The 25,312-nt window shown below is 33.2% G+C and overlaps 2 protein-coding genes and 1 pseudogene across 2 annotated transcripts; 2 read left to right on the plus strand and 1 right to left on the minus strand.

The window, feature by feature from the left end:
- The first annotated feature begins 7,236 nt into the window (after positions 1-7,236).
- Positions 7,237-10,846, plus strand: LOC138337127 (pyruvate dehydrogenase E1 component subunit alpha-3, chloroplastic-like; annotated as a pseudogene).
- A 1,104-nt stretch (positions 10,847-11,950) lies between these two features.
- Positions 11,951-14,565, plus strand: LOC101261726 (rhomboid-like protein 14, mitochondrial). The gene is made up of 2 exons (XM_004243614.5): positions 11,951-12,414; positions 13,544-14,565. Exons 1-2 carry the CDS (start codon positions 12,196-12,198, stop codon positions 14,318-14,320), a joined length of 996 nt encoding a protein of 331 aa, XP_004243662.1. The 5' UTR covers positions 11,951-12,195; the 3' UTR covers positions 14,321-14,565.
- Positions 14,566-15,962: 1,397 nt separating this feature from the next.
- On the minus strand, positions 15,963-24,703 carry LOC101261431 (F-box/kelch-repeat protein At1g16250). Its single transcript, XM_004243613.5, has 3 exons — positions 24,307-24,703; positions 22,651-23,226; positions 15,963-16,901 (listed from the first exon to the last, which is right to left on the minus strand). Coding segments are annotated over exons 1-3 (1,149 nt in total). The 5' UTR covers positions 24,309-24,703; the 3' UTR covers positions 15,963-16,330.
- Positions 24,704-25,312: the final 609 nt, after the last annotated feature.

Here is a 25,312-nt window from a genome sequence, read left to right on the forward strand (position 1 = left end):
GGTATTAGGGATTTAGGGTTTTTTTTTTTTAAAAAAAAATTATTTAATATTAATAATTATTAAATATAATATAATTTATAAATTAAAATATAATATTTCGGTTTAAATCGAAATACCGAATTTCAAAGTAATACGTACCGAAAACCGAACCGAAATACCGAAAATATAAAAAAATAAACCGAATACCGAACTGAAAACCGAAATACCGAAAAAATTTCGGTTCGGTTCGGTGTTTTGGTTTTCCGGTGTTTATGCCCACCCCTACCCATTACTAATTAAACCCCTCCAAATTAATAAACCCATTACATTATTAATACAACAGAAAAGCTACTGCAAATTGAGTGCTTTTAAAAATTTTAGGCGAAAAATATCTATAGAAGTAAATTATCATACATTTAAGTGTCTAAATAAAAGTATCGATAAACTTAAAAGTCTGACTATGTTCATCTTAATTATTATTACATCTCAATTATGTGATGTTTCTTCATAGGTTACTTCTTTTCAAAATAATATATTAAAGGTTTTAAAACAAATCATAAATATTTATAAAATTATATTTTAAAAAAGTGCATGAACTAATTGGGATGTATTACTTCTTTACCTTTAATCATAAATTTCTAATTCAATCTTGAAAGAAAATCCTATTGAAAGTGTCATCCTAAATAAACGACTCAACCTAAATTTAATTGGAGCTTCATTTCGGATTCGATTAATTTGGACGTCATTTTCATAAATCTATAATTTCATCGTATTTTAGTAGTGTTTACGATGATTTTGATATTATATTGAATTATTAATTTTGTGGGGTTAGTTAGTAATGAATGGGTATGAGTTGGTTTGTAAATTATATTAATAAATTAAATTATAACCAATAATTGAACGCAAAGTATTTTAAAAAATTTAAAGAGTGTAATTTTAAAACAATTAAAGAAGCTGACAAGGATATTTTGGAGCCAATAGGTTGATGAAAAGGGCATTTTGGAGCCAATAGGTGGATGAAGGGTAATTTTATATCATTTTCAATACTTCAAAGGTATTTTAAGCCCTTTTCCGTTTATTTTATTTATGTTTCTCTCTTGCCTCTTTCCTTTTTTTTTTTATTCTTTCTGTGCAAGATATTATTAGTATTTTAAAGCTACAATTGAATGATCCACATCTTTAACCACAAATACAATTTCTTTTTCTATATATAGTTAAAAACAGGATTAAATGTTCACTTTATATCAAATAGAAACAGAGAGCTCAAGTCTACAAACAAACAAACATAAAAATGCAAAGATCACAAATTCAATTCATTGTGGCTCTAAAGGGAGAAGAAAATTCTAAGCTCATTTTTTCTTTATGTGTCCCCGAAAATTAAGTTGTCAACCATTATAATGGTTTAAAGTTGTTGATCCTTCAATATTTTATGTGGTACAAAAAATAATGTGTATTAAAATAAACCTTAACAAATTTGTAGCACTTATAAAAAAAAATTAACCCTTAAAAGTTACTACATAGGTTATTTTTTGAAATTGTATTAAATTGGAAAAAAAAAATTAACCCTTAAAAGTTACTACATAAGTTATTTTTTGAAATTGTATTAAATTGAAATGATATTCTGCAATATGCATTAAAAATGTATCATACATATATTATAAGTATACTATAAAATATATGGATTGGGATCATTAAAGAGAGAGTGAAGTTTGCAAGATGTATTATATATATATATATATATATATTGTTAATGAATAAAACATATATTAACATGTCTTATAAATTAAAGTAAATCAGGACGACTAGATTAGTCTTTTTTTTCTACGCATCATCAATAAACTACAAAATGAATTAAACTTGATTAAAAATGTATATCATACATTAAAATTGAACTAAAGGAGAATAAACATGAATGCAAAATTTAGCAAACAAAAGAGCAGTTAATGATTCGTAAAGTGAATAAAACTTGTATCAATAATGAATTAGACAAGTAATTGGATCGTAACAAATGAAAAAATAAAATGATAAACTACCAAATGAATTAAATTTGAATTAAAAGTGTATTACATACATATTAAAGTTGAATTGAAAGCGAATTAAACAAGAATGCAAAATATAGCATACGAAAAAATATTTTGTGATCTATAAATTGAATAAAACTTGTATCAATAATGAATTAAACAAGTAACTCAATCGTAAAAATTAATCAATAAACTGCAAAATGAATTAACTTATATTAAAAGCGTATTACACAAATATTAAAGTTGAATTAGAAGAGAGAATTAAACATGAATAAGAAAATGTAACTGATGAAAGACCAAACAATGATCTATAGAGTGAACTAACTTATATCAATAATGAATTAAACAAGTAATCTCATCGTAACAAATAATAAACTACAACATTATTCAAATTTCCAATGAAATGTATTTACACAATATCAAAGTTGAATTAAAAGAGAAAATTAAGAATAAATGAAAAACGTAACTAACAAAAGACACGATAAATTGAATTAAATTTGTATTATTCTTGAATAGAACATGTATTATATGTGTCTTATAAATTATTTTGGTTTGTATCACTAAGAACATGAATGATTAACCAAACTTTCCCAAAATTGAGATATAGACTCCTGACAATATTTTCAATTATTGTAGGAACAATCTATTCAAACTAATCACAAATTGTAAAATTCAAATAATAAATTCAAAAATTAAAGTTTTACAATGACTATCAATGGCGAACTTTTGTTGCTGTAATTTTAGAGATTTCAAATTTTTGCTTGAGAACATGATTTTATACAAATTTTTAATTTTTAATTATGTTCTTTTTCTCATCATGTTTTTGGATAAAAATAATGAAATATGAATAAAAATTAATTTGAGGATAGCTATTTAATGCAAATTCTAAAGAAGAAGAAAAATAAGAAAAAGAAAGAGAAGAGGAAGAAAAAAAATGACAAAGAAGAAAGAAGAAGAATAAAGAAAAAAACAAGAGGAAGCAAAGTGTGACTGTACGACTTTTTTAATTTCAAAAAAGTGTTACATTAAGTTAAAAAATTTATATTGATATAGACGGTAAATATTCTTTTAATTTAATATATTTATATGATTTACCCAAAAAAAAGGGCTTAAGATACTCTTAATTGTGCGTTGGTACAAAGTTATCCCTTCTTCTAACTTTCAGGCCTAAAATTCTCTTGGGTGCTTTTGTGTATATATTTGGTCTTTTTAGTTAGTTTAATTAATTGTTAGGATAGTCAATAGGATGGTAACACGTCATTAATGAATTTGCTGATTGAGGTCATTATTAGGTTATTAAAGATGGGACAAAATAGAGCCAAAAGTTTGAGGGCATTTCAGGCCCGAAAGATAGAGAAGAGTAATTTTTTACCAATTCACATAGTTGATGGGTATTTTAAGCCTTATTCCATTGTTACAATTTAAAATTTCCACATTAATGAATTTTTTAATTGAGGGCATTATATAGGTTGTTAAAGATGAGGGCAAAATCGAGCCAAAAGGTTGAAGGCATTTTAGGCTCGAAGGTAGAGATGAGTAATTTTTTACCAATTCACATATTTGATGGATATTTTAAGCCTTTTTCGATTGTTACAATTTGAAATTTCCATGTTATTGTAAGAAAAAATAATTCTTACGAACACTTACAAATAAAAAAAATCTAGAGATTTCTTACATATATAAATAAATAAATGTAAGAATGATATAACAACAAAATTCAATTTATAGGTCAAATTTTTTCGTAATTTATTTATTGATTTCATCTATTTTTAATAGGTTCAAATGGGGAGATTAGCACTATTATGATCATTTGAGGTTTTTGTTTAAATATTATCCTTATTTAATAAAGTTCTACAAAATATTCTTACTTTACCAAATTAATTATTTTTTTATATAATGTATGTTGTTTCATTACCGGCACTAAAATGCAAAGAGTACAAAAGTAGATATGCTAATTCTGTTACAAGATAGAAGTTAAGACAGAGGAGTCTGATACAAATACGAAAAATCTAAAGGAGACTTAAAACATGACTATGTTTTCCTTAGAATAAAAGAGCTAAAAATATCTAAGAAAGCAGAAGAACTATTCACATAAGACTAGTTAAACCAACAAAATAGGCTGAACAAACATTTAACTTTGAGTGAATGGTTAGGAATTAAAATTCCATCAAATCATCAATTACTTTCTTTTCATAGGCACCAAAAAATACATACTGGAATCATTCTGCCCAATTCATAACTTTTTCAGGCTCACCAATTAAAACTGAAAATGATAAGGAATATATTTCATATGTTTGCAGTCAGAGCACAATGCAATAAAAGATGATTTACTGATTCTGTACTTTCTTGATACAAATACCACTTGTTGACCAGCTGAAAGTTTCTTTTACAAAGATTGTTCAGGGTTAAACAAGCATTTTTAATGCTAACCAGCTGAAGCATATTACCTTTGGTGATAGCTTTGTTTTCCAGATAAATTTCCATGGCCAAGAATCTATAATATTATTCTGGGCATGCAAAGATTTATGCCCCTCCTTTACAGTGTATTCCTTTGCCTTAGGACCCCAACAAATGATATCTGTAGCTTTGGATTCATGTTGTAACCTTCCGGTCTATCCATTAATTCAAACAGACTATCAAGCTCCCAATCGTTGAAGTTTATCTTGAAAGTAGAATTCATTGATTGTCCTCTTTGTTCTGCACAACTATAGAGTCAGGATCACGTACTATTAGGAAGAGGGTTGGGTAAACTCTTTCAAAATGAATAAAATTCTCAAGCCACCTATCTTTCTACAATTTCACATTCAAGCCATTTCCAACTTTGAATGAAATTTGATAAACGAAATCTTCCCAATATTTGAGTAATGTTTTCATGCCCCTATCCGGTGTGGAAAATTGCTTTGCTTAGTACTTTGTAAAAAGTTTAATTTATTCATAAATTTGTCGCACGAAGAATAACTCTAGTACTATTTGTAGGTGAAATGAACGGATGGATCTTTCTATTCGTATAACCTTGTATTCTTAGCTATTCTATTTTATCCTTTGCCAACTAAACTCTTAAACACAATGTAATTCACCATTTTAAACCTAGTTGGTTTTTCTTGAACTTCAAACATATAATGAAATAACACATCATCATCTGCACCAAATTTTAAATGACATATCACTTATTATTTATTTATTTTTAAATTATTTTTTTCACTTTTTTCTTCCCTCACTATCCCTTAAGGCCTTAACCATCTCTCTCCATTTTTTATATTAGAGACGCCGCCATAATTGTATTCTCACCGGTACTATCATTTTCCCACATAATAAAAATCATCATTCTTCTCAAAGTTTTCATCATTCATAATTCCAAGTCGCATTTTCTTTTTACCAATGTCTCCATTCATCACTTGAACCTCTTTTCTTCATTGATGCCGATGAATCATCATTAAAATACCTTAATATGCCTGTATTTTTGCCTATACAGTGCTTCATAATGAGTCATCTGAATACGAGAAAGTTACTATTATAAGAAAAACACAATAATAAGTAAATGATCATCTCATCTTCTTATGACGTCCAATACACAAGCACATAACATATGTCCAACATTCTGAATAGTGTATTCTGCCTGTTTATTTGTTTGGAGATGAAAGTTATACTAAGGTTCACTTAAATAGTTAAATCCTTCTGGAAGGATCTCAAAAAATTTATCGTAAATTAAGTCCCTTTGTTTGGAATAATAAAGATACACTATGAAAGAGAACAATATCAAATGTAAAACTTAGCATAATCTTCGACCATATATAGTCTTGTCTGGCAGGTAATAAGTCAGCTTTGTCAATTTATCCATAATCACATTAGTATTGTACGAGGTAACACTTTGATTAAATTCATATTGATTCTTTTCTATTTTTCACATTAGGATTTTATGTTTTGAGTTAGACCTCCAAGCCTTTGGCATTGGACTTTCACCTCTTGGTAATTTGGACACTAAACTACACATACTTTGTGATATTCTTTTTTATGTTATTCGATCAATAAATTTGTCGGAGGTTACGGTACATTTTTGTCCCCTTTGGATGAGCTGAATGACAAGAATAATCTATTAGAATTTTTTTTCAAAGCCCCCCATATACAGTATGCAGAGATGATCTCGATGTCAAAGTACTCTTTCTTTTGCAAACTCAAATAAAGGTTATTTTTACTGCAAAATATTTTTTCTCTTAATCTTATAAACTTTGGATTTTGTTGTTACTTTGTGTTTGTCATGAAAAAAGATTATATAAGTCACCTACTTCTAATAACCAAATCCGTAAGTAAGCTAATTGATGACTCTATGTAGATTTTGTACTTTCTTTGTTTCAACACTAATTTACTCTACCTGATGAACTCTATGAAGACGATAACTTCGTCTTGTTACAAATTCCTAACAAAAATCAATTGAGTCTAGTGCCTTTAATGGAGACAATTTACAATTGAGTGATTAAACTTATTGACACAAAAACTATTAAACAACGATTAGACTAATCTATTGATGTGTTATCACGAGTTCTTCAATCCTACTTCTAATTGTTATTACTTGAAAGAAAAACTATTTGCTTATGTATAATCATCATTTGTTCTATGATTCTTTCTCTTTATTTATAGTCATGCTTCTATGTCCTTCAATGTTTAGAGTTGAGATTTTCTTTTCAAATTTGATTAAAAAAAGTGAGATCTTATTCTCAAATTCATAGAGGTACCTAGATGTCTCACACTCACAACCAGACCTTTCATATGGTTTAGTTAAATTTTTTTTAAAATAATTGTACCTCTAGTGAGGAATATTTATAGGGGAAAAACTTAGAAGTCATGCCCAATAAAAGTTACATAGTTAGTAAAGTAATAAGTAGATCTTAGCCAAAAGGCCAAGAAAGACATAATAGTGTAAATATAGCAGATGAAACAAATAGATTTTCATAATAATAATAATAATTTAGTATATAGTTTTATTATTTTATTGTGAAACCAACTATACCCACAAATTAGAAGATAAAATTTAGGATAAGAAGACAAGAAAGCCCAGTAGAGAGCAGCCAACGCTATTGACAGTTATTTTTATACATTTGCTTTCTCATTTCCTCTGCCTCTTTCTTTCCTTTAATTCTATAATCATTCATCTTTTCATAATAATAATAATAATAATTTAGTATATAGTTTTATTATTTTATTGTGAAACCAACTATACCCACAAATTAGAAGACAAAATTTAGGATGAGAAGACAAGAAAGCCCAGTAGAGAGCAACCAACGCTCTTGACGGTTATTTATATACATTCGCTTTCTCATTTCCTCCGCCTAATTTTTCCCTTTTTATGTCTTTTAATTATATAATCATTCATGTCTTACTCACATTTCTTGTAATTCATCCATGACGACGTCATTCTCTGCAACAAAAGTTTTGCAACCTTTGCCCCTTTACTCTACTACATCTGCTGAAAACCCCCTTTTGGCTCAATCTCTAGAGGGTAGCTCTTCTTTTCTTGGACAATCTTCTCATAATCTTTCCCTCAATAAGAATTTCTATCCTCATTAATCACAATGCCGATCCAATAATGATGTTGTCGCCGTTTCTGATGTTGTTAATGAAAAGAAATCGAAGTCCAAATCTTCTATCTCCAATCTAGTATATCTTGATTTTTCCCTGTTTGTTTGTTGATTTTGTCTATTCAAGCTCGATTTTTCATTTGGGTCATGCTCAATTTGTTACTTTAGGAGTAACTTTAATCTTCATGTTTTTTTTATAGTGATTTAGTGCTTGTTTGTTTAGATTATTCGTATGAAAATTCTGTTGTCTGCTAAAGATTCATCCTTTTTTGGATCGCTAAGTCTTTTGAGTGTTCTTCATTTTGATTTAGTGCTTATTTTTGAATGCCATATGACATTGTAGTTGTTTGCATTATTCGTCTTGTTTGTGATTTTGTTAAATAGTTGTGTTTGTTGGTCCATCCCAATTTTGATAATTTTGGCATTTGCAAGCTCAGTTTTTATTTTTGTCATGCAACTTTTGACCCAATATTTGTTATTGTGGTAATTTAGTGTTTAATATTCTTATAATTTATCTTATAGCATGTAGTTGTTTGAAAAGATTCGAGTTTCTGTGATTATCTATGTCTGTTGTTTCATTTAAATGATTACTAAGGAGGAAGAATTGGTATTGTACGAGGACATTGTGTTGGGAAGAGCTTTTGAGGACATGTGCGCCCAAATGTATTACAGGGGCAAAATGTTTGGTTTTGTGCATTTGTACAATGGCCAAGAAGTTGTTTCAACTGGTTTGATCACACTCTTGAAGAAGGACGACTCTGTAGTTAGCACTTATCTTCATCATGTCCATGCATTGAGCAAAGGTGTCCCAGCTCGTCAAGTGATGAGTGAGCTATTTGGAAAGACCATGGGCTGTTGTAGAGGCTAGGGTGGATCGATGCACATGTTTTCCAAAGAGCACAACGTTCTTGGTGGTTTCGCCTTTATTGGTGAGGGAATCCAAGTGGCTACATGTGTTGCATTCACTAGGAAGTACAAAATGGAGGTTTTGAAGGAGGATGATTGTGATCACGTCACTTTGTCTTTCTTTGGTGATGGAACTTGCAACAATGGACAATTTTATGAGTGCTTGAACATGGCCGCTTTGTGGAAATTGCCTATTATCTTTGTTGATGAGAACAATCTGTGGGCAATTGGGATGTCCCACTTGAGATCTACTTTTGATCCTGAAATTTAGAAGAAAGGTCCTGCCTTTGGGATGCCCGAGGTTCATGTTGATGGAATGGATGTGTTGAAGGTAAGGGAGGTAGCAATGGAGGTTGTTAGCAGAGCTAGTAAGGGAAAGGTCCTACTTTGATTAAATATGAGACCTACCAGTTCAGATGACACTCTTTGGCTGATTGAGATGAGCTTCGTGACCCTAGTGAGTGTTTCATTTCCCTTGCTCAACTGTCTTAAATTCTTCCAGCTTACTTGTGTTATTATCCTCAAACCACTTGTTGTTGTTTCTTTGATACTGCTGCTTTTTATCAGTGTTATCCGACAATGGTTGTAGCCTGTGTTTACTAAGGTTTGGAAGGGTAAACCTTTAGCACTTAATAAAGAGCTATTAATGAATCAAATTAACTTTAGCCAGCTTGTCTGAGAACTCATTAAATCTTTTTGACTTACCTCTGGCATATTTTGTAGTGAATGCTATGTGTAACCAAACAATTTCTTAGCACAATAGCGGACCACTTCTTTTTAGTAATATGTCTACACAATCACATAGCATATAAGTGGATAGTGCCATTTCGCATGAGAAGCCTCAAATTGGCTGATTGTGTTGAAACTGTTGAGATAGTGATTTTTGTGAGCAACTGTGTAAATGTAAATGAGGAGCACTTCTATTTGATTATTTATAGCTTCCATTTACTCTAAGACAGATGTTACATGAAGTATCTCAGGGACACCACTAGATGTATTCGCTTAGGGAGATATACCTCCAAAACAAAAGGAACAAAAACACCAGAAAAAAGCTCTGATGCTCCGAAATTCCTTTGTAGAAATGTTGTATGACCGTGTACCACAAGAGAATGAGCCTTTTAAACTCTATTATCTTATTTTGTTTCACGTGTACCCTTATATGTGGAGGCAATACGTTATTTCTTTGACCTTAATGTGTTCGTTTTGGTAGCTAAAAAGAATCACTATGCCACAAAAGATCCTATCACTATCTTGAAGAAGTATATCTTTGAAAATAACTTGGTAAATGAAGCAGAGTTAAAGGCCATCGATAAGAAGATTGATGAATCGGTTGAAGAGTCTGTTGAGTTTGCAGTGCAAGCCCCGTTCCAGCTCGTAACCAGCTGCTGAGAATGTATTTGGTGATCCTAGGAGATTCAGAATTGGGCCTGATGGAAGGTACAGATGTGAGGATCCTAAGTTCACTGAAGGCATAACTCAGGTCTAGTTCTCAAGATTGTGTTGTGTGGACCTGCACAATATGACCTTCAGTAGTTAATGATAAGCATGGTTTCATTTAGTATTGATATTGATAACACTCCTAGACATGTATTAATATCTTTCCCCATGAGAAAGATCTGAGGTTTAGTTATTTTATCTTTTCAGTTTTGTTTAGGGGTGTGTTCTATTTATCTTGGACATTGCTTGTTAATTGTTACTATTCATGAATGACAAAACCTGAAGGGCCTTTTGTTCCTCTTTTTGCACATTGAATGGTTGTAAGTGGCTAGTCTCTTGTCAAGTCTTGTATCATTTGTTAAATTTTTTTCAGCTTCTTAACTTTGTGTCGCCAAGTTAACTCTACTTATTGCATCCTTGTAAAGCTTGTTATGAATTGTCTTCAGGAGACACCAATTTGGAGGGTGCTATTGTTTATATATTCATTAGCTGGTGTACATTGTTAATACTTGATACCAGTATTTACGTGGTTCGGATCATGGAGGCTATATCATTAAGTTTGATCCTATATTTCTATGGTCAAAATATTTCGGTGAAAGAGGTGTCTGTAGATCAAGTAGGTACTTGATATTTAGTGGTCTAAGTTAAACAAAAAGAGGAGGTGTATGGGGATTTATTAAGAATTCTAAGGTGTTGAATGACCAGACCTAGTTACAGAGAAAAAAAATATTGTTATGGTGGGGTGGGAATTCCCAAACACAATTCTTTTTTGTAAATAATCATAATATCCTGCCAATGTTATTCCCCCTGATCCATGATATGTTATACTCTTTCCTTTTTAGTTCGTCTAAAAAAAGGTCATCTTATTATAAGAGAAACTTATATATTTATACTATATTAAGAAAATATTTACCATTTATAGAAATTACATTTTTTTTCACTTGATCACTTTTAATACATTTATAATACAATTTTAATACATATTTACAAAGAACAATTTATTATTCACATATCATACAAGTTTTATTGATGATTAATACATTTAGCACACATTTTAATACACTTATAATACAATGTGTCAATTTCTTACGAAACAAGAATAATATATTTTTAAAAACAGTTATAATACATATTTATTATTTACATAATTCACTTTAAATACATATTGCAGATTTAACATTGTGTTACTATAAATTGTAATAAACAAAAAAAATCGCTAAAAATCACTAATTATTTATTAAAAAGTATCAATCCAAGTAATTTCTCTTATTACAATTAGAAACAATTTTAACTATAAAATTCTTCTTTATTATCAATAAAATGATCAACAATTACATAAATATCTAAGAATTGTTTTAGATCACGAGTTTCAGAAACTCTTCATTTTTTCATAAACTTATCAATTCAAATAATGCCACGTAAAATGGAACAACCAATTATTTTTTAAAATGAAAAATGGCCGAAAATACCCCTAAACCGCAAAAATGGCCTAAAAATACCCTCCATCCATCTTTTTGTCTAAAAATATCTTTCTATTCATCGTTTTGGTCTAAAATTACCCTTTCATCCACCTTTTTGCGCACTTATACTTTTGCAGCTAACAACCATCTTTTTTAAAAATAGTTATTATGTGTCATTTTCTTATTGAATGAAATAAAAATCCACATCAATTAATTTTTTCCCATAATTTATCCAAATGAAAACAATATATCTTTTCAAGATCCAAAAAATATATTTTTTTAAAATCTAATATTTTCTTTTTTTCCAAAAAAAACAAACTAAAATTGACTAATATTTTTTTTAAAAAAATTAATTATCTCAATTTTTTTTTTGGAAAAAAAAGAGAAAATACTAGAAATTAAAATATATTTTTTGAACTTGATAAGATATATTATTTTCGTTTAGATAAATTATGGGACAAAATTAATAGAGGTGAATTTTTATTTCATTTAATAAGAAAATGACACATAATGAATACTTTTTTTTTTTTTTAAAAAGAGAGGATTGTTAATGGCAACTTGCAAAGCTATAAGTGAGCAAAAAAGAAAAAATATAAAATATTTTTAAACTTTTTTTTTTTCAAAAGTATTTTTGATCATTTTTTTATTTTTAAAAAATTGGCAAAACTTTAATTTTGGGAAAAGTAACCGTACAATCTAGAGTTTGGCCTTGAGAAGAAGGCGAAACATCTGTAATGTTCCTAAACCTTCTCAAAAGAAAAAGATTGATTTCAGAGTATTCGACTTTGCAGTAGAATCATCCAAATTCTCGAATTAGGTATGGAGAGAGGAAGAGGACAGTGGGGATCAGTATTTCGTGGTATGATTCCTCTGCTAGGGCTGCATACGCTGAGTGAGTATTCCAGATTAGACAGAAAACCCCCTATTACTGCTGCACTTCTTGCCGCTAATACCATTATTTACTTGAGGCCCAAATTTATTCATCCTTTCCTTCCCACAATCGATCAAGTTTGGTTTAATCCTCACCTTATTCTCAAGGTAATCAACCCTTTTTGCCTTTTTTGATTTTTACTGATGATTTTGTTTCTTGCTGGACACCATAGGTGACTAAAGTTTGATTCTTTTGTTGATTTTCTAGACGTTACTTAGCTTTTGGTATGGGTAATTGATACTAATATTATGGGTGTGTTTGGTACAAAGGAAAGCGTTTTTCTTACTAATTTTATAGTGTTTGGTAGGTAAGCCAGAAAATATTATTCGAAGAGCATTTATATGTCATATAACAAATCACTATGGGCGCAATGACACCGATGGGGAGTGGGCGTTTCTGGGTGGGGGTTGCAGGGATTGGATAGAAAGAAGACAATAAACTTGACTACACCTTGTTTTCCTTATTTCCATTAGAGAAGTCATTTTTCTCATTGTCAAGGAACTTGTTTGTCAAGCGAACATTTTGACCAATTAGGAAAATTGGAAATCAAACACGCCTTGTGTCTGAAAATTTTACTAGATTACAACCACTATGTTGTTTGATCATAGCAGAGAAGAACTGCTATTGCATATATAAAATAATTTTTTTTTTTTTTTTGTAAAATAAGCTTAGCATGTGTAAAGGTTTTCTTATATGTTTATGAACTTATATGGCTTCTATCATGGCTTAAAACACCAATTCCCTCTTTGAAGATAAAAGAAATTGCAGTTTTCTGCCCTCTAGCTGTAAAACTCTCGATAGAGTTGCGGAGGATACAAATGATAGAGACCAAAGGTCTTGGCTCTGTGCGAACTTGTTGGTTATGATATTCATTGGATGGATATCTGAGTTTTATGTGGACTCATGAGTTTGTTCATAAAGTTGCAATCTAGTGTTGCTTGGACTCTTCAAAATGTCGATGGGTGCGTATATTGGACTCCAAAAGTAGTGCATTTTGGAGAATTTGACATGGATGCAGACACATTTTTGGAGAGTTCGAGCAACATAGATTGGAAGCAAGTGAGAGAAGTTGATTTATCACATTTCCATATTGTTGGTTCCCTTTGAGTAGATACTGCTTAGTAAGCAATATGTGCCATATTGACCTATTTTCTAGAGCTTTAACTGTTATTTATAGTTTTGGGAGATTGAATTTCAAACTATTATGTTGGCCTTACACTTGCTTTGCTGATGCAGTACACAGACCTCAAGCGATTCTTCCTGTCGCCGTTCTTCCACGTAAATGAATCTCACCTGGTGTACAATATGCTTTCACTTTTGTGGAAGGGTATTCAACTGGAGACATCGATGGGTAGTGCAGAGTTTGCATCAATGGTTGCAACCTTAGTTGCTATGTCCCAAGGTGTTACACTGTTGCTTGCAAAATCACTTCTGCTGTTCTTTGATTACGAGAGACCCTACTATAATGAATACTCTGTGGGTTTTTCTGGTGTCCTCTTCGCCATGAAAGTTATCGTCAATTCACAATCAGATGAGTATACCTCTGTACATGGACTTATGGTTCCTACTCGTTATGCTGCCTGGGCAGAGCTTGTTCTCGTACAAATGTTTGTCCCTGGTGTCTCATTCCTTGGCCACCTTGGGGGAATACTAGCTGGCCTTCTGTATTTGCAATTAAAAGCGTCATATTCAGGTCTGAATCCAGTTAGACAATTCATGAGAGGTTTTAGCCATGCTCTGAGCTGGCCTTTAAGATTAGTGAAGAGCTTATTTCGACATCGACCTAGAATTACTGGGAGAGGAACTGCTGGTGCGAGGATTGCACGAGATACACTTCATACGTGGAGATGTGATGCATGTACATTTGATAATTCAGGTAGGCTGAACGTTTGTGAAATGTGTGGCACAGGTCGTACCGGTGATGCACCATCATCCCCTGGTTCAACAAGTGAGATACATGATCTATCTTTGGAAGAATTAAGACGTAGGAGGATTCAACGATTTGGTAGATAATAAGGCAAATTGTTATCAAGTTTAGATGGAACTGTTTTAGCATAATCGCATTCTTGTGTATAGTCCATATGGGGCCTTGGCACCCATCAATGCACGGTGTTCATCAGACTCGTGTTATTTTAGACGATGGAGATGGAGATGTTATTGACTGAATTTAATATTGGTTTATGTAAGGGATGGAGAAAATTGCTGAAAATCAAACAATCATCCAATATTTGCCTTATATAAGACAGTGAGATTATTTAGCTGTAATGTTCATAGGTAATAACCATAAATGGATCCATGCAATTAGACAATATTTATGTACCTAAAAGAGCTAGGTATATCGAAGTCATGTGTGTTGGTTTGTTGGTTTTGTTAAATTGATACTTCATTCAATTCAAAATAAGTAGCATTTACTTCATTCAATTCAAAATAAGTATCGTTTTTCTATTCATTTTATCTCAAAATAAGCTTTATCTGTAATCAAGAAGACATTAATGGTCTTCTTTCAATTTTACTCTAATTTGAACCAAGTGAGTTCATCATAATTCATGAACTACTTTCTCTGTTCACTATTATATCTCCAATATGAAGTTTGCACCCGCTTAAAAGAAAAATATAGATATATAATTATTCTTTTATTTGCAAATAAACACGTATCATACATGTATCATACATGACAAATTGCATGAGATATACTTGTGTACATCAAATTACATGAGATTGGGAATTGGGGTCTAGTCTTAGATTTGGTGAATAATTTGAAAATATAGGCTAGAAGCTGGAGAAATTTATATATTTTTCGTCTTAAAATGCCTTTTTTGTTAAAGAGAATTGGCAGCGCTTCTACAACGAATCAAGCAGGTTCAGTAGCAACGGATAACGGCCCTCACCTTATCGGACTTTGCTTTTTCAGGCTCCAGACTAGAGAAGAGCTATTCCATATCAGCAACTATGCTAGCTCACGATCGAGTAGTAAAGACATAAAGAGAATTGGCAGCGCTTCTACAACGAATCAAGCAGGTTCAGTAACGACGGATAACGATACTCACCTGATCGGACTTTGCTTTTTCAGGCTCCAAGCTAATGAAGGGCTATTCCATATCAACAACTATGCTAGCTCGCTATCGAGTAGTAAAGACAAAGGGAAAGGTTGGACAACATTGTGTGTTCCAGACCTGATTGAGAAAGAGCGCATGTATGTTATACGTGGAACCGAGTTCGCACTCCCATGTTTTTAGCTTAACAGTAAGTAAAAGTGAAATAAGTAGTTAACATAGAAGTGTTCAAGCTAAAAAGGGTACTTATTTTGAACTGAAATGGAGGGAGTAGTTGCAAAGACAAGAGACATTGAACTCTTTGCCTACCATTACTCGATTAAAGACTTTAAAAGCATGAAGTTCTTTTTATTTGTTAAGTGTATTTACCTTGAATGTGTACTTCACCTAGAATCCTAGACCTAAAACCTGGTAAAATCTTCTAATCTTGTAACATTAGTTCTTTAACTATTGCATTGTGCATTTCTTAACAGGCAGAACTGCTACTGCTGTCTCAAATGCGCAAATAAAAACATGAATCACATTGATAAAGTATTAAAGATGAGCAGATTAAGTACCATAAGTGAAATTCAAGAACTGCGAAAGAAAGCCAGTAGAGGTAATTAAAAACAACAGAAGAAACTCAGTATATTGAGTTTGGAAGAGACGTTCCTTTGGAAACAGGAAAAAGAACCACGGGAATGGAACTTAGAGCATTTATAAATGTTAGTGATTTCATAATGTGCTGTCTGAATAATCTACCACAATCTTCCCGGAACTTTGTCATGCCTGTCAATTGTTGCAGAATTCGACTCAAAGCTAGCAGCTTTTCCTCAACGTTCTAGATCCACTTCACTCGCACCAGTCAGAATATAATTCCACCAATGATAATCTCCATTGATGATAACTTTCTTAGCCTATTATTAGAGCAAGGTTGCAATGTAGTCATTTTTACAACATAACAGCAGCACATAGGACACAGAACCTTAAATCACAAAGATCTTGTTTCCATGGATGCACAACCTAGTATGGAGCCAAATGCAGGCTCACACATTGGTCTAATCTCCCTCCACCTTAAAGGTAAACTCAGTGGGTTGCACACTCTAACTGTGCTCAACTTCACAATGTTAAACTTCCCGGTCCCAGATTCCTCCCATCGCAGCACTCTTCCTCCCAAAACATAAATTTCATTTCTCAGTGCAACAAATCCATAATCAAAGACCTCTAGAGGCCGGGGATGGTCAGGTAGAACCACAGGAGGTACCAGTCCTCTACGATGCCACTCCGTGTTATCAACATCCCTAGTTTCAATGGCGCTCCCACCCCAATCTACAACTGTGCATATATGACCACCATCAAGTACCTGAATTCCCAAATGCATGGCCCTTGAAAACGGCCAAGTATCATTTACACTTAGCCATGTTTCATCGGATGGATCAAAAACAACAGATGTCTCCTGCTCTAACAGCCCAACAAGGTCCGTTAAAACATAAAATTTACCATTGTATGGTAGGCCTATGCAATCCATTTGGGGACTTGGCAGAGGTGGTAGGTCTTCCCACCTGCAACATTTTAAAATATTAAGAAAAACAGTATAGGATAAAACATAAACATTCTTCTCTTAAAATTCTGTCAAATTAAATATCCGACCATCCTTTTGCTTCAAAGAGAAAAACAGAGTAGAAGTTAGAAGCAACAAGGAATCGTTTCCAAGATAAAATAACAAGGTACATAGGTTTCTAAAGAACTACGACCCAACGGCAAATGTAGTCAAAGCATCAAAATTTATTTCCACTAGATATACGTTCCACTGATACACATTTTGAGTCCATGTTTTCATCACCCTTATACTTGCATTAACCTTTTCTTCTTATTTTACTTTTAAATTGGGAAGTGTTTTTCATTTCATAAATATAGTATATGTCGCATATGCCTCTTAAAAGCTTTTCTTATAAAGTTTTTTGCTGCTTCAAAGATTAATGGAAGTACTGTTTTCTCTCAAAAATAGTATGCACATTTCAATTTACATGACTACTTTTGAGAGATTTAAGACCGATTTTTGGAACTTGTGTTCTTTAACATGCCATGAGGTTTCCACGGCTACAAGATGATGTCATTAAAGAATAAAGATAATTTGAGAAGTTAAAAGTTAAATTTTTTCCAACTTTAGAAAGACGGGCTGCACCCTAAAGTTGTCCGGAAAAGTCACTAACACACTTGTACTTTACGGGTGACCTACACACACCCACCCACACCCAATCCTTATTTGAAGTGGTGTTATTTTCGCCGTAAAACATACAAAGCCTGTCCCATGGTACAGGGTGATTCACATGCACCTGCCAAATCAGCATTTTGGGTGGTAATAATTACATTTTAAACAAGTATAGAAGGGTAAAAGATCACCCGTAAAGTATGAGTGTGTGAGTGACTTTTTAGAACAAGTTTAGGGTGCAACTTGATGTCTTTTCCCTTCTTTTTTTTTTGATAGATTAATAAGGAAATAGTGTTACATAAAATGAAACATATGTACTTGCTAATAAATATGAAATTGGAATGCAGATTAAGGAAAAAAATTCTACCATATATAAACTATGACCTTGTAGGGTGTGGAGGTTGCACATTAGGGAAGAAGGTTAGTAGGTGTGGAGTGTTGTCTTGATTTTTGAGGGGTTTAGCTGTTTTCTTGTAGTTGTTCTGTTTTTGATTACATCATCATATGTTTATTCCGTTCAGCTTATCGCATTATTTTGTGTTGCTCTTGTTTCCTTTAGCTGTTTTGTTTCTTCACTGTCGTCTTCCTTTTCATTATTCTAATATGTTATACTCGGGTCGAGGGTCCTCCCGAAATAGTCTCCTAACCTCCAAGAGGTAGGGGTATAATCTGTCCTCCCACCTATGGGATTCCACTGGATATGTTATTGTTGATGTTGATCTTGAAAAGTTGCAAAATTAAATTTCCATGAACAAAACTATAAGTTACATAGATACTCCCATAGAAAATAATTTGACAAGGAAATGTAATGGAACAATGTAGATTCATTTTGACTGGAAAAATTAATTCTCAAAATTGGCAACTAACCAGGAAGTTGAAACAAATCTAGAAATCCTAATATGTAAAATTGTTTAGTGAACTACACGAAGGTGATAATTAAAAGCAATTGGTTCCAACTTCCATCACATCATTTCCAAGAAGGGAGTAAAAACAATGATTCCCACCTTATTAACGGGTGTGAGTAAGAAATTGATCCATCAAATTGGCACCCCAAACGGGTGGAGGTCGCGGATTAGGGGTGTGTATCGATTGATTCAGCTCGATTTTAAGTATGATCGGTTCGGTTTATCGATTTTTAAATATGTTAAACCAAAAAGCGAACCAATAAGATATTTGTTATCAGCTTTCGATTTTAACTGATAAGAAAATACTTTCAAAACAAATATATGATTTGTCCAATAATTTTACGCACACAGGCATACATCGAAACAAGCAAATCAGACTAAATTGCAACAATAAAGACTAAAGTAATACTACAACCTAAAAGGTAAATTCAGAGGCCAGAGTTGAGTAATGTTAATTGTGTAAGGTCCATATATATTAATTATATTAATATTGTTGTTTTTTGTTTGATATCTATGTATGACTAAAAATTAAAATAGTAATTTATTATATTCTAAATGGGTTATCGGTTAACCCAATATTAGAAACCAATATCGAACCGTGTTTGTTGCATTATTAGTCTTATATATTTCCTTTTCAATTACTGAATCATTTCATTGTTGTTACTCTTTCTTTTCATTGAATGCCATGTGTTGCTTTCCTTATTAATTGGCATGTTTTCTTCACTGTCACATTCTTTTTCATAAATACTTTAATCTGTTGCACTTGAGCCGAGAGTCTTTCGGAAACAACCTCTATACCTCCACGAGGCAGAAATAAAATTTGCGTATACTCTACCCTCCCAGACCCCATTTGGGGGATGACATTGAGTATGTTGTAGTATTGTCAAATGCGCGCTTAAGCCCGAAGTGAGGCTCAAAACATGTTGAACGCTTTGCCTCACTTGAAGTACATTTTAGTTTCGTCATCAATGTTCTAAGACATACTTCTCTTTGCCAATGAACCTCTTGTGAAAAGGAGACACTAAGCAATTGATATTTCATTTTATCGTATTTTTTTTTCAGTTTCTTTGTTCTTATATTTGTCATTCACGCTTATACTTATTAGTCTAGGACTAAACATATATAATTGTATTTGTTTCTCCCGTAACAAACTTTAGAGATTTTTTTCTTTTGATAACACTTGATTGCTATTGTTGTATAGGCACCCTAAAGCGGTGTTACAAAGGGTAGATACTAGTCCATGAGGCATAAAATTCAAATAAGTCGTCGTAGGCAAGAGACTACATGGATAGGGAAAATGCCTAACAACACGACACAAGAGGGATTAAATAGAAACTAAAATCATTGTGAAACCAAGACATAAGGATAAAGTTGCAAAGTAAAGAGATTCGACTATTGCCAGGTAAGGGTATTTTGTACGAACCAATTTGGATGGAGGACACAATTTTACTATTGCTACATATAGATAAGAAAACTTAAACTAAATGCTAGGATGATATCAATAACTTTGTCCAATAGGGCCCAAATGACCAATAAATCTTTATAGGAGGATAGTTGAATAGTGATGGTTCATGTAATAATTGTTTTGATCTAGTGCATGGTTGGGGATTTCCATTATTTGTTTTAAGGAATGAAGAAGGAAACAACAGTGTTGAGATAAGTGGGTGCTCCACCTTTTTAAGCGGTGACGTGATGCGAAGGACATGCGCTTCAATGGCATGAAGCTAGAGAGGAGCAGACGTGGGAACTTCAACCCCAAAAGTGCGGCGCGAGCAGATACTCTCTCTATTCTCCTTTTTTATGTTTGAACTCCCTGGGCTCCATTCCAAGTTTGTTGAGCCCATCTTCTGATGTCATTACGAGTTGGAGCGTCTTCAGCTCTTGCAAAGCTCCCCACTAAGCATCTGTCCAGCATGCCTTTTTCCTATGTCTCTCTTAGTCCATTTGTTCTTGAAAAACATTTCTTTGTAACTCTTCCCCCCTCTGATTTGGTTAAGGAGTCTAGGTTGCTTGTTTGTGATTAATTTTGTACTACTACTTCCATCAATGAAATTTTCTATTTTGCTATTAGAACATTCCACCCCTCATTGAATGTGTTAACTGACAGGATAATTGCTGCTCTGACATTTCCTTTAACAGTAATTACTGAGACAAATCTTCCATATTGATTGAACTTTTGTGTTAAGAAAATGTTGGTTGTGTTATCTTTGCATTTCCAAGACTTGAAGGTCTTTCCTTTGTTCTCCGATGCCTCCTTGAGCCTTTTGCATATCCAAGACATGGCTCCCTTGCTGAGTATCAGTTTGCTCATGTAGTATCATGCACTTCTGATCCAATCATACCAAATCCCTGATTTGGATTTAGATTCTGTGATTCATAAGATTTGGCCCCAAGGCGAAAGAGGATTTTGTTGTCCATGAAAAAAGTTGGGTTCTAGATGGCTGCTCCGATGGAGGAAGTCTACCAGAGAGGGGAGAGGCTGGGTCCAGAAGAGACCCTTCAATTAAGGGTCATTGCAAATATGCCTGGAAGCATTTGTGGAGTGCTTGTATTAAGATCCTTGTGTGTTACTCTGAGTCTCTTTCCATTGCTCTTACCCGGGGCTTGGCTCTATCATAATGTCCTTCATCACCCCAATGTATGCCATTGATACACCTCCAGCCTTAAGGCATCTCCATAGGACCTCCCCGACTTTATCATATACATTTTCTAGGTCAATGAATATCATATATAAGTCCCTTTTTCTCTCCATTTACTCTCCCCCAGTCTCCTCACAACATGAATGCTTTCTATAGTCGATCATCCAATATGAATCCGAACCGGTTCTCAAAAAAAGACACACCCCTCCTCATCTTCATCTCCATCACCCTTTCCAAGACTTTCATAGTGTGGCTAAGCAGCTTAATACCCCATGAATATCAACTTGTAGTTATGAATCTCACCCTTGTTTCAGTACAACAGGATCATTGTACTCCACCCCCACTTTTCAAGCATTTTGTAGTCTTAAAATGATATGAACAGCCCCCCATCAGCCATTCCAAACCTTCTTGTCTTACCTGTGTTCTTCAAGAACTCCACCGGAATCTCGTTTCCCCAATCATTCTTCCCATGTTCATCCTAGGAATAGCTTAACCTCATTAATCTTTATACACCCACAGTACCCAAAATCACAACATCTCTCATATTGCTCCCATTACCTGGCACAATCTCCCTGTCCCCTTCTCATTCAACAGAACAAAGCTACCATGAAAGTCAACTGTTTACTTGGTTAGTTGCTAGAAGGGCCTGTCTTACACATGAAAACCTTCAAAAAGGGGAGTCAACGTTCATAATAGGTGTGTTCTATGTCATAAGCATTATGAAGATGTGAATCACCTTATTCTTCCCAGACGATTCACGTCTCAAATCTGGAGCTTCTTATTTAGTATTTTGGGGGGCAAGGAAAACTTAGAATATACATGGTGGATTATATGGGAAGAAAGGAATGAACCTAATGGTAGAATTTTCGAGAGCAAATCGGAATCTGTAATTAGTATTAAATAAAAATATACATCTTTTACTTTATTATTGGTGCAACATAGCTATTGCAAACAACACTGATGCCATCGTTGACTCTTTGGGGTCACTACACTTTTCGTATGGCAACACCTTTGCAATTACTTCACAAGACGAACTTGTCGCTGATTCTAATATGTACTACCTTAAACAATTAAAAAAATGATATATGTTGATATGAAAAACTAAAAACACGCAGAAACAAGAGAATAAGAAGATAAATAGTCTGGTTCAGAAATCATTGTTAGTATGCTTGCAATTCCATTTTGAGATCTAAGATTCATTGCTTGAAGACACAGTACTCAGCTCAAGAATAAAAGGATCGTATTTTAACAGCTCTGTCAACACTCAACACAAACAGGTATTTACTTAGAAGCAGCACACATCTAGATAAACATTCACATGGCATTCCCATACTTCGTATATTCTGCTATATTTCATATCCAAGTCCCTAAGATAAATTTAACAATCTCGACAACAATTGGATAACTTGTGATCCAAATAATAGCATGATAAACTACTTATATACCCCAATCTAAGATCAGTTTTGTATCCAAAAAGCCATATTTCCTTTTATACTTAAAATTCATAAAGTAATGCTTGCTCAAAAAAATATACCATAATTTTCTAAAAACATACTTGTCTGTCAGTGGATTATAAACTTCAGCAAGAACAAGTCCTCCTCCCGATGATGTGTTGCGCCCTCCAGCTACATAAACCTTACCAGAGACAACACTGCAGGCAAAGTTAGAACGTGCTGTTCTCATACTTGCAACATTTCTCCACTCTTTTCTGAAAGGATCAAATTGGAAAACTTCATTTGTCGTCAGGGCTGTTTGATGGGGAATTACTTGATCACGTGCTCCATATGTGCCGCCAATCAGAAGAAATTTATTCAAGACACAGGCACATGAGAAACCAAGGTGCTCTTGGTCAGGGTGGCTCGTGGGTATCCTAGGCAGAGGGTGCCACCTATCAGCTTCAGGATCATAAGCAACCCATTGATTCTCAGATCCTCCAGTCAGAACAAATAACCAGTTACCAGACCAACCTTCTCTAGCTTTATAATTGGAATATTCTGCACTATGGAATAGCTTCCTCCATCGCCTACTTACTGTTTCAAGAATGCCATGATATCCGTGTGATATCATTGCTAGACATCTCAATGCCAAATCATCTGGTAGTCCAGGTATTAGTGGTTGATCAATCGTCTCCCTGCAGAAAATTACTTTGTAAATGACTTAACAGTATGAAATACAGGTGGATGAAAAAGAATGCAGATGCAGAGTTCAGGATTTGGAATGTCACAACAAGAGATGTATGGAAGTTTTTAGTATATGTAGTTCATTAGCACTTGGCCCCGTGTAAGTACAAGAAATTTAACAGGGGAAGGAATGATTTTTGGGCTTAAGAACCCATAACAAGGGGCACAATGGAAGAAATAGCACGGCAATAAAGTACTGCATTCCAAAGTACTACAGACAGCAATTTCTCCTCAACTGAAATAATGGAAGAAGAGAAAAGGAAGTGACTGAATAATACACACAAAAAAGTAGAAGAAAAGAACGGATAAGAATAGAAAGATGGGTTATAGCAAAAAGGAGCTCCAGGATTTGAGCTACTTCGAGCCAACAATTTGTCTTAAACAAGCAATTGCTGATTTTGACAATATCCCAGCTTTGCTTTCTTTTCTATGACCTCTACTGTTCCCCAAAAACATATGTTTTGAGCAAACCCTAGTTCATGTACCTCAATGTCATCAAGGGGATTAAAACAGATACCAGATTTCCCTTCAAGAGAGAATCCAAAACATAAAACTCAGATAATAAAGCACCTAGTTTTCATGATCATGCACCAAGACCAGGGGTGAGTGTATGCACTAAAATTGGGGCAAGTGCACCCATGGTCTCTCCTAAACTAGGTATTTTATGTATATATTTCTAGAATTGGTAAATAATTATACACCCATCCTACACGAAGGAAAAATGGCGATCGTGGTTAAATGTTGAGTTATTTACATAAAAAACTAGCAATCAATTCCCACTTCAAACTATTTTCTTTTGTTGTTTTAGTTGTGCATCAATGTTGATACAAATCCTAAATTCCTCTCTGACCAAGACAACACCACAAACATAAAATGACAATCCATCAATAAAATGAATTATAGATATCTCGTTTTTTGACCCAATTGGTGTAAACCCATTCTAACAATCTTCGCAAGACTACCCTTTATTGTAATGGAAATAATCAAAGCCAAAAATCAAACACAAAGTGATGAAATGGAGACTTGCTTACATTAATAAGGTCACTCTCTAAGAGCTTGAAAATTCCAGATACAGGGAATCGGTCATGAAATTCAGCTAGTCCAAAGGATTGTTGAAGTGATGCTGCATCCGAGTAAAACTTCTGGCGACTCCAAGAGAACGACGGCCGATTTTCTTGTGGAAATTATAGAAAGTGAAAGAGGGCTTAACAATTTGATTGGGTTTATCCAGACTATTCTGAGAACATTTTTACGACAACTTTAAACAAAATGAGAAGGAAAGGCTTAATACACGAAGTAGTACCTCAACTTGTACCATTTTTGCAAAGCCGGCTCAATAACTTCTAGTAATTCTCAAATGAATACATATATTTGATGAAACTATAACTTAGTAACCCCTGTAATTTCACTTTCAATATAGTGTTTAGTGTCGACCTAAAATAATATAAGACACTATTTATTGTAAGAAATTGGTATTTTGAAATTATAACTTTTGAATTAATTTATTTGATTTCTCAAGTGGAATAAGATAACACTAAGGGGTCGTTTGGTTAACAACAAGTTATGCCAGGATATTATTTGAGAAAAGATATAAAGTCATCATTAAAGTTGTTTTGGATTTTCATAAGGACACCTTAACTTTGCAATTGTCCTATTAACCCACTAAACAATTTTGAACAGATGTTATCATATCATTTTTCGATCAGCCCCAAATTTTAACAAGCAAGTGAGTTCACACCCCAATCATTACATGACACGTGTTAATTAAAATTACAAATTTTTTTAATTTAAAATTTCTCCTTTATCTTTTTCTTTCTTTCTTTTTCTCTCTCTTACTTTTAAATCTCAATTTTGATTTATCTTAAATTTCATTAAATCTTTCACCCCCTACTTTCATCCCTTCATTTTCTTTTTTTTTTCTTCACCTCCCAACCCCCCATGTCAAATTGAAATTCATTTTCATTTTTTTCTTTTCCTTTTTGTTCTTCTTCTCGAGTCAAATTCTTTATAAAATTCATACTATTATTTAGACTTAAC

This window comes from Solanum lycopersicum, chromosome 7, assembly GCF_036512215.1.
Source record: "Solanum lycopersicum chromosome 7, SLM_r2.1".
In the NCBI taxonomy this organism is placed as follows: Eukaryota; Viridiplantae; Streptophyta; class Magnoliopsida; order Solanales; family Solanaceae; genus Solanum; species Solanum lycopersicum.

Bases quoted from the DNA above. Each gene is read 5' to 3' on its own strand.
- LOC101261726 (XM_004243614.5), top strand. From the start codon at position 12,196: ATGGAGAGAGGAAGAGGACAGTGGGGATCAGTATTTCGTGGTATGATT. The intron at 12,415-13,543 runs GTAATCAACCCT...TTGCTGATGCAG, and splicing joins ATCCTCACCTTATTCTCAAG to TACACAGACCTCAAGCGATT.
- LOC101261431 (XM_004243613.5), bottom strand. The intron at 16,902-22,650 runs GTATGTTTTTAG...AAAATGTTGCAG, and splicing joins TATAATCCACTGACAGACAA to GTGGGAAGACCTACCACCTC.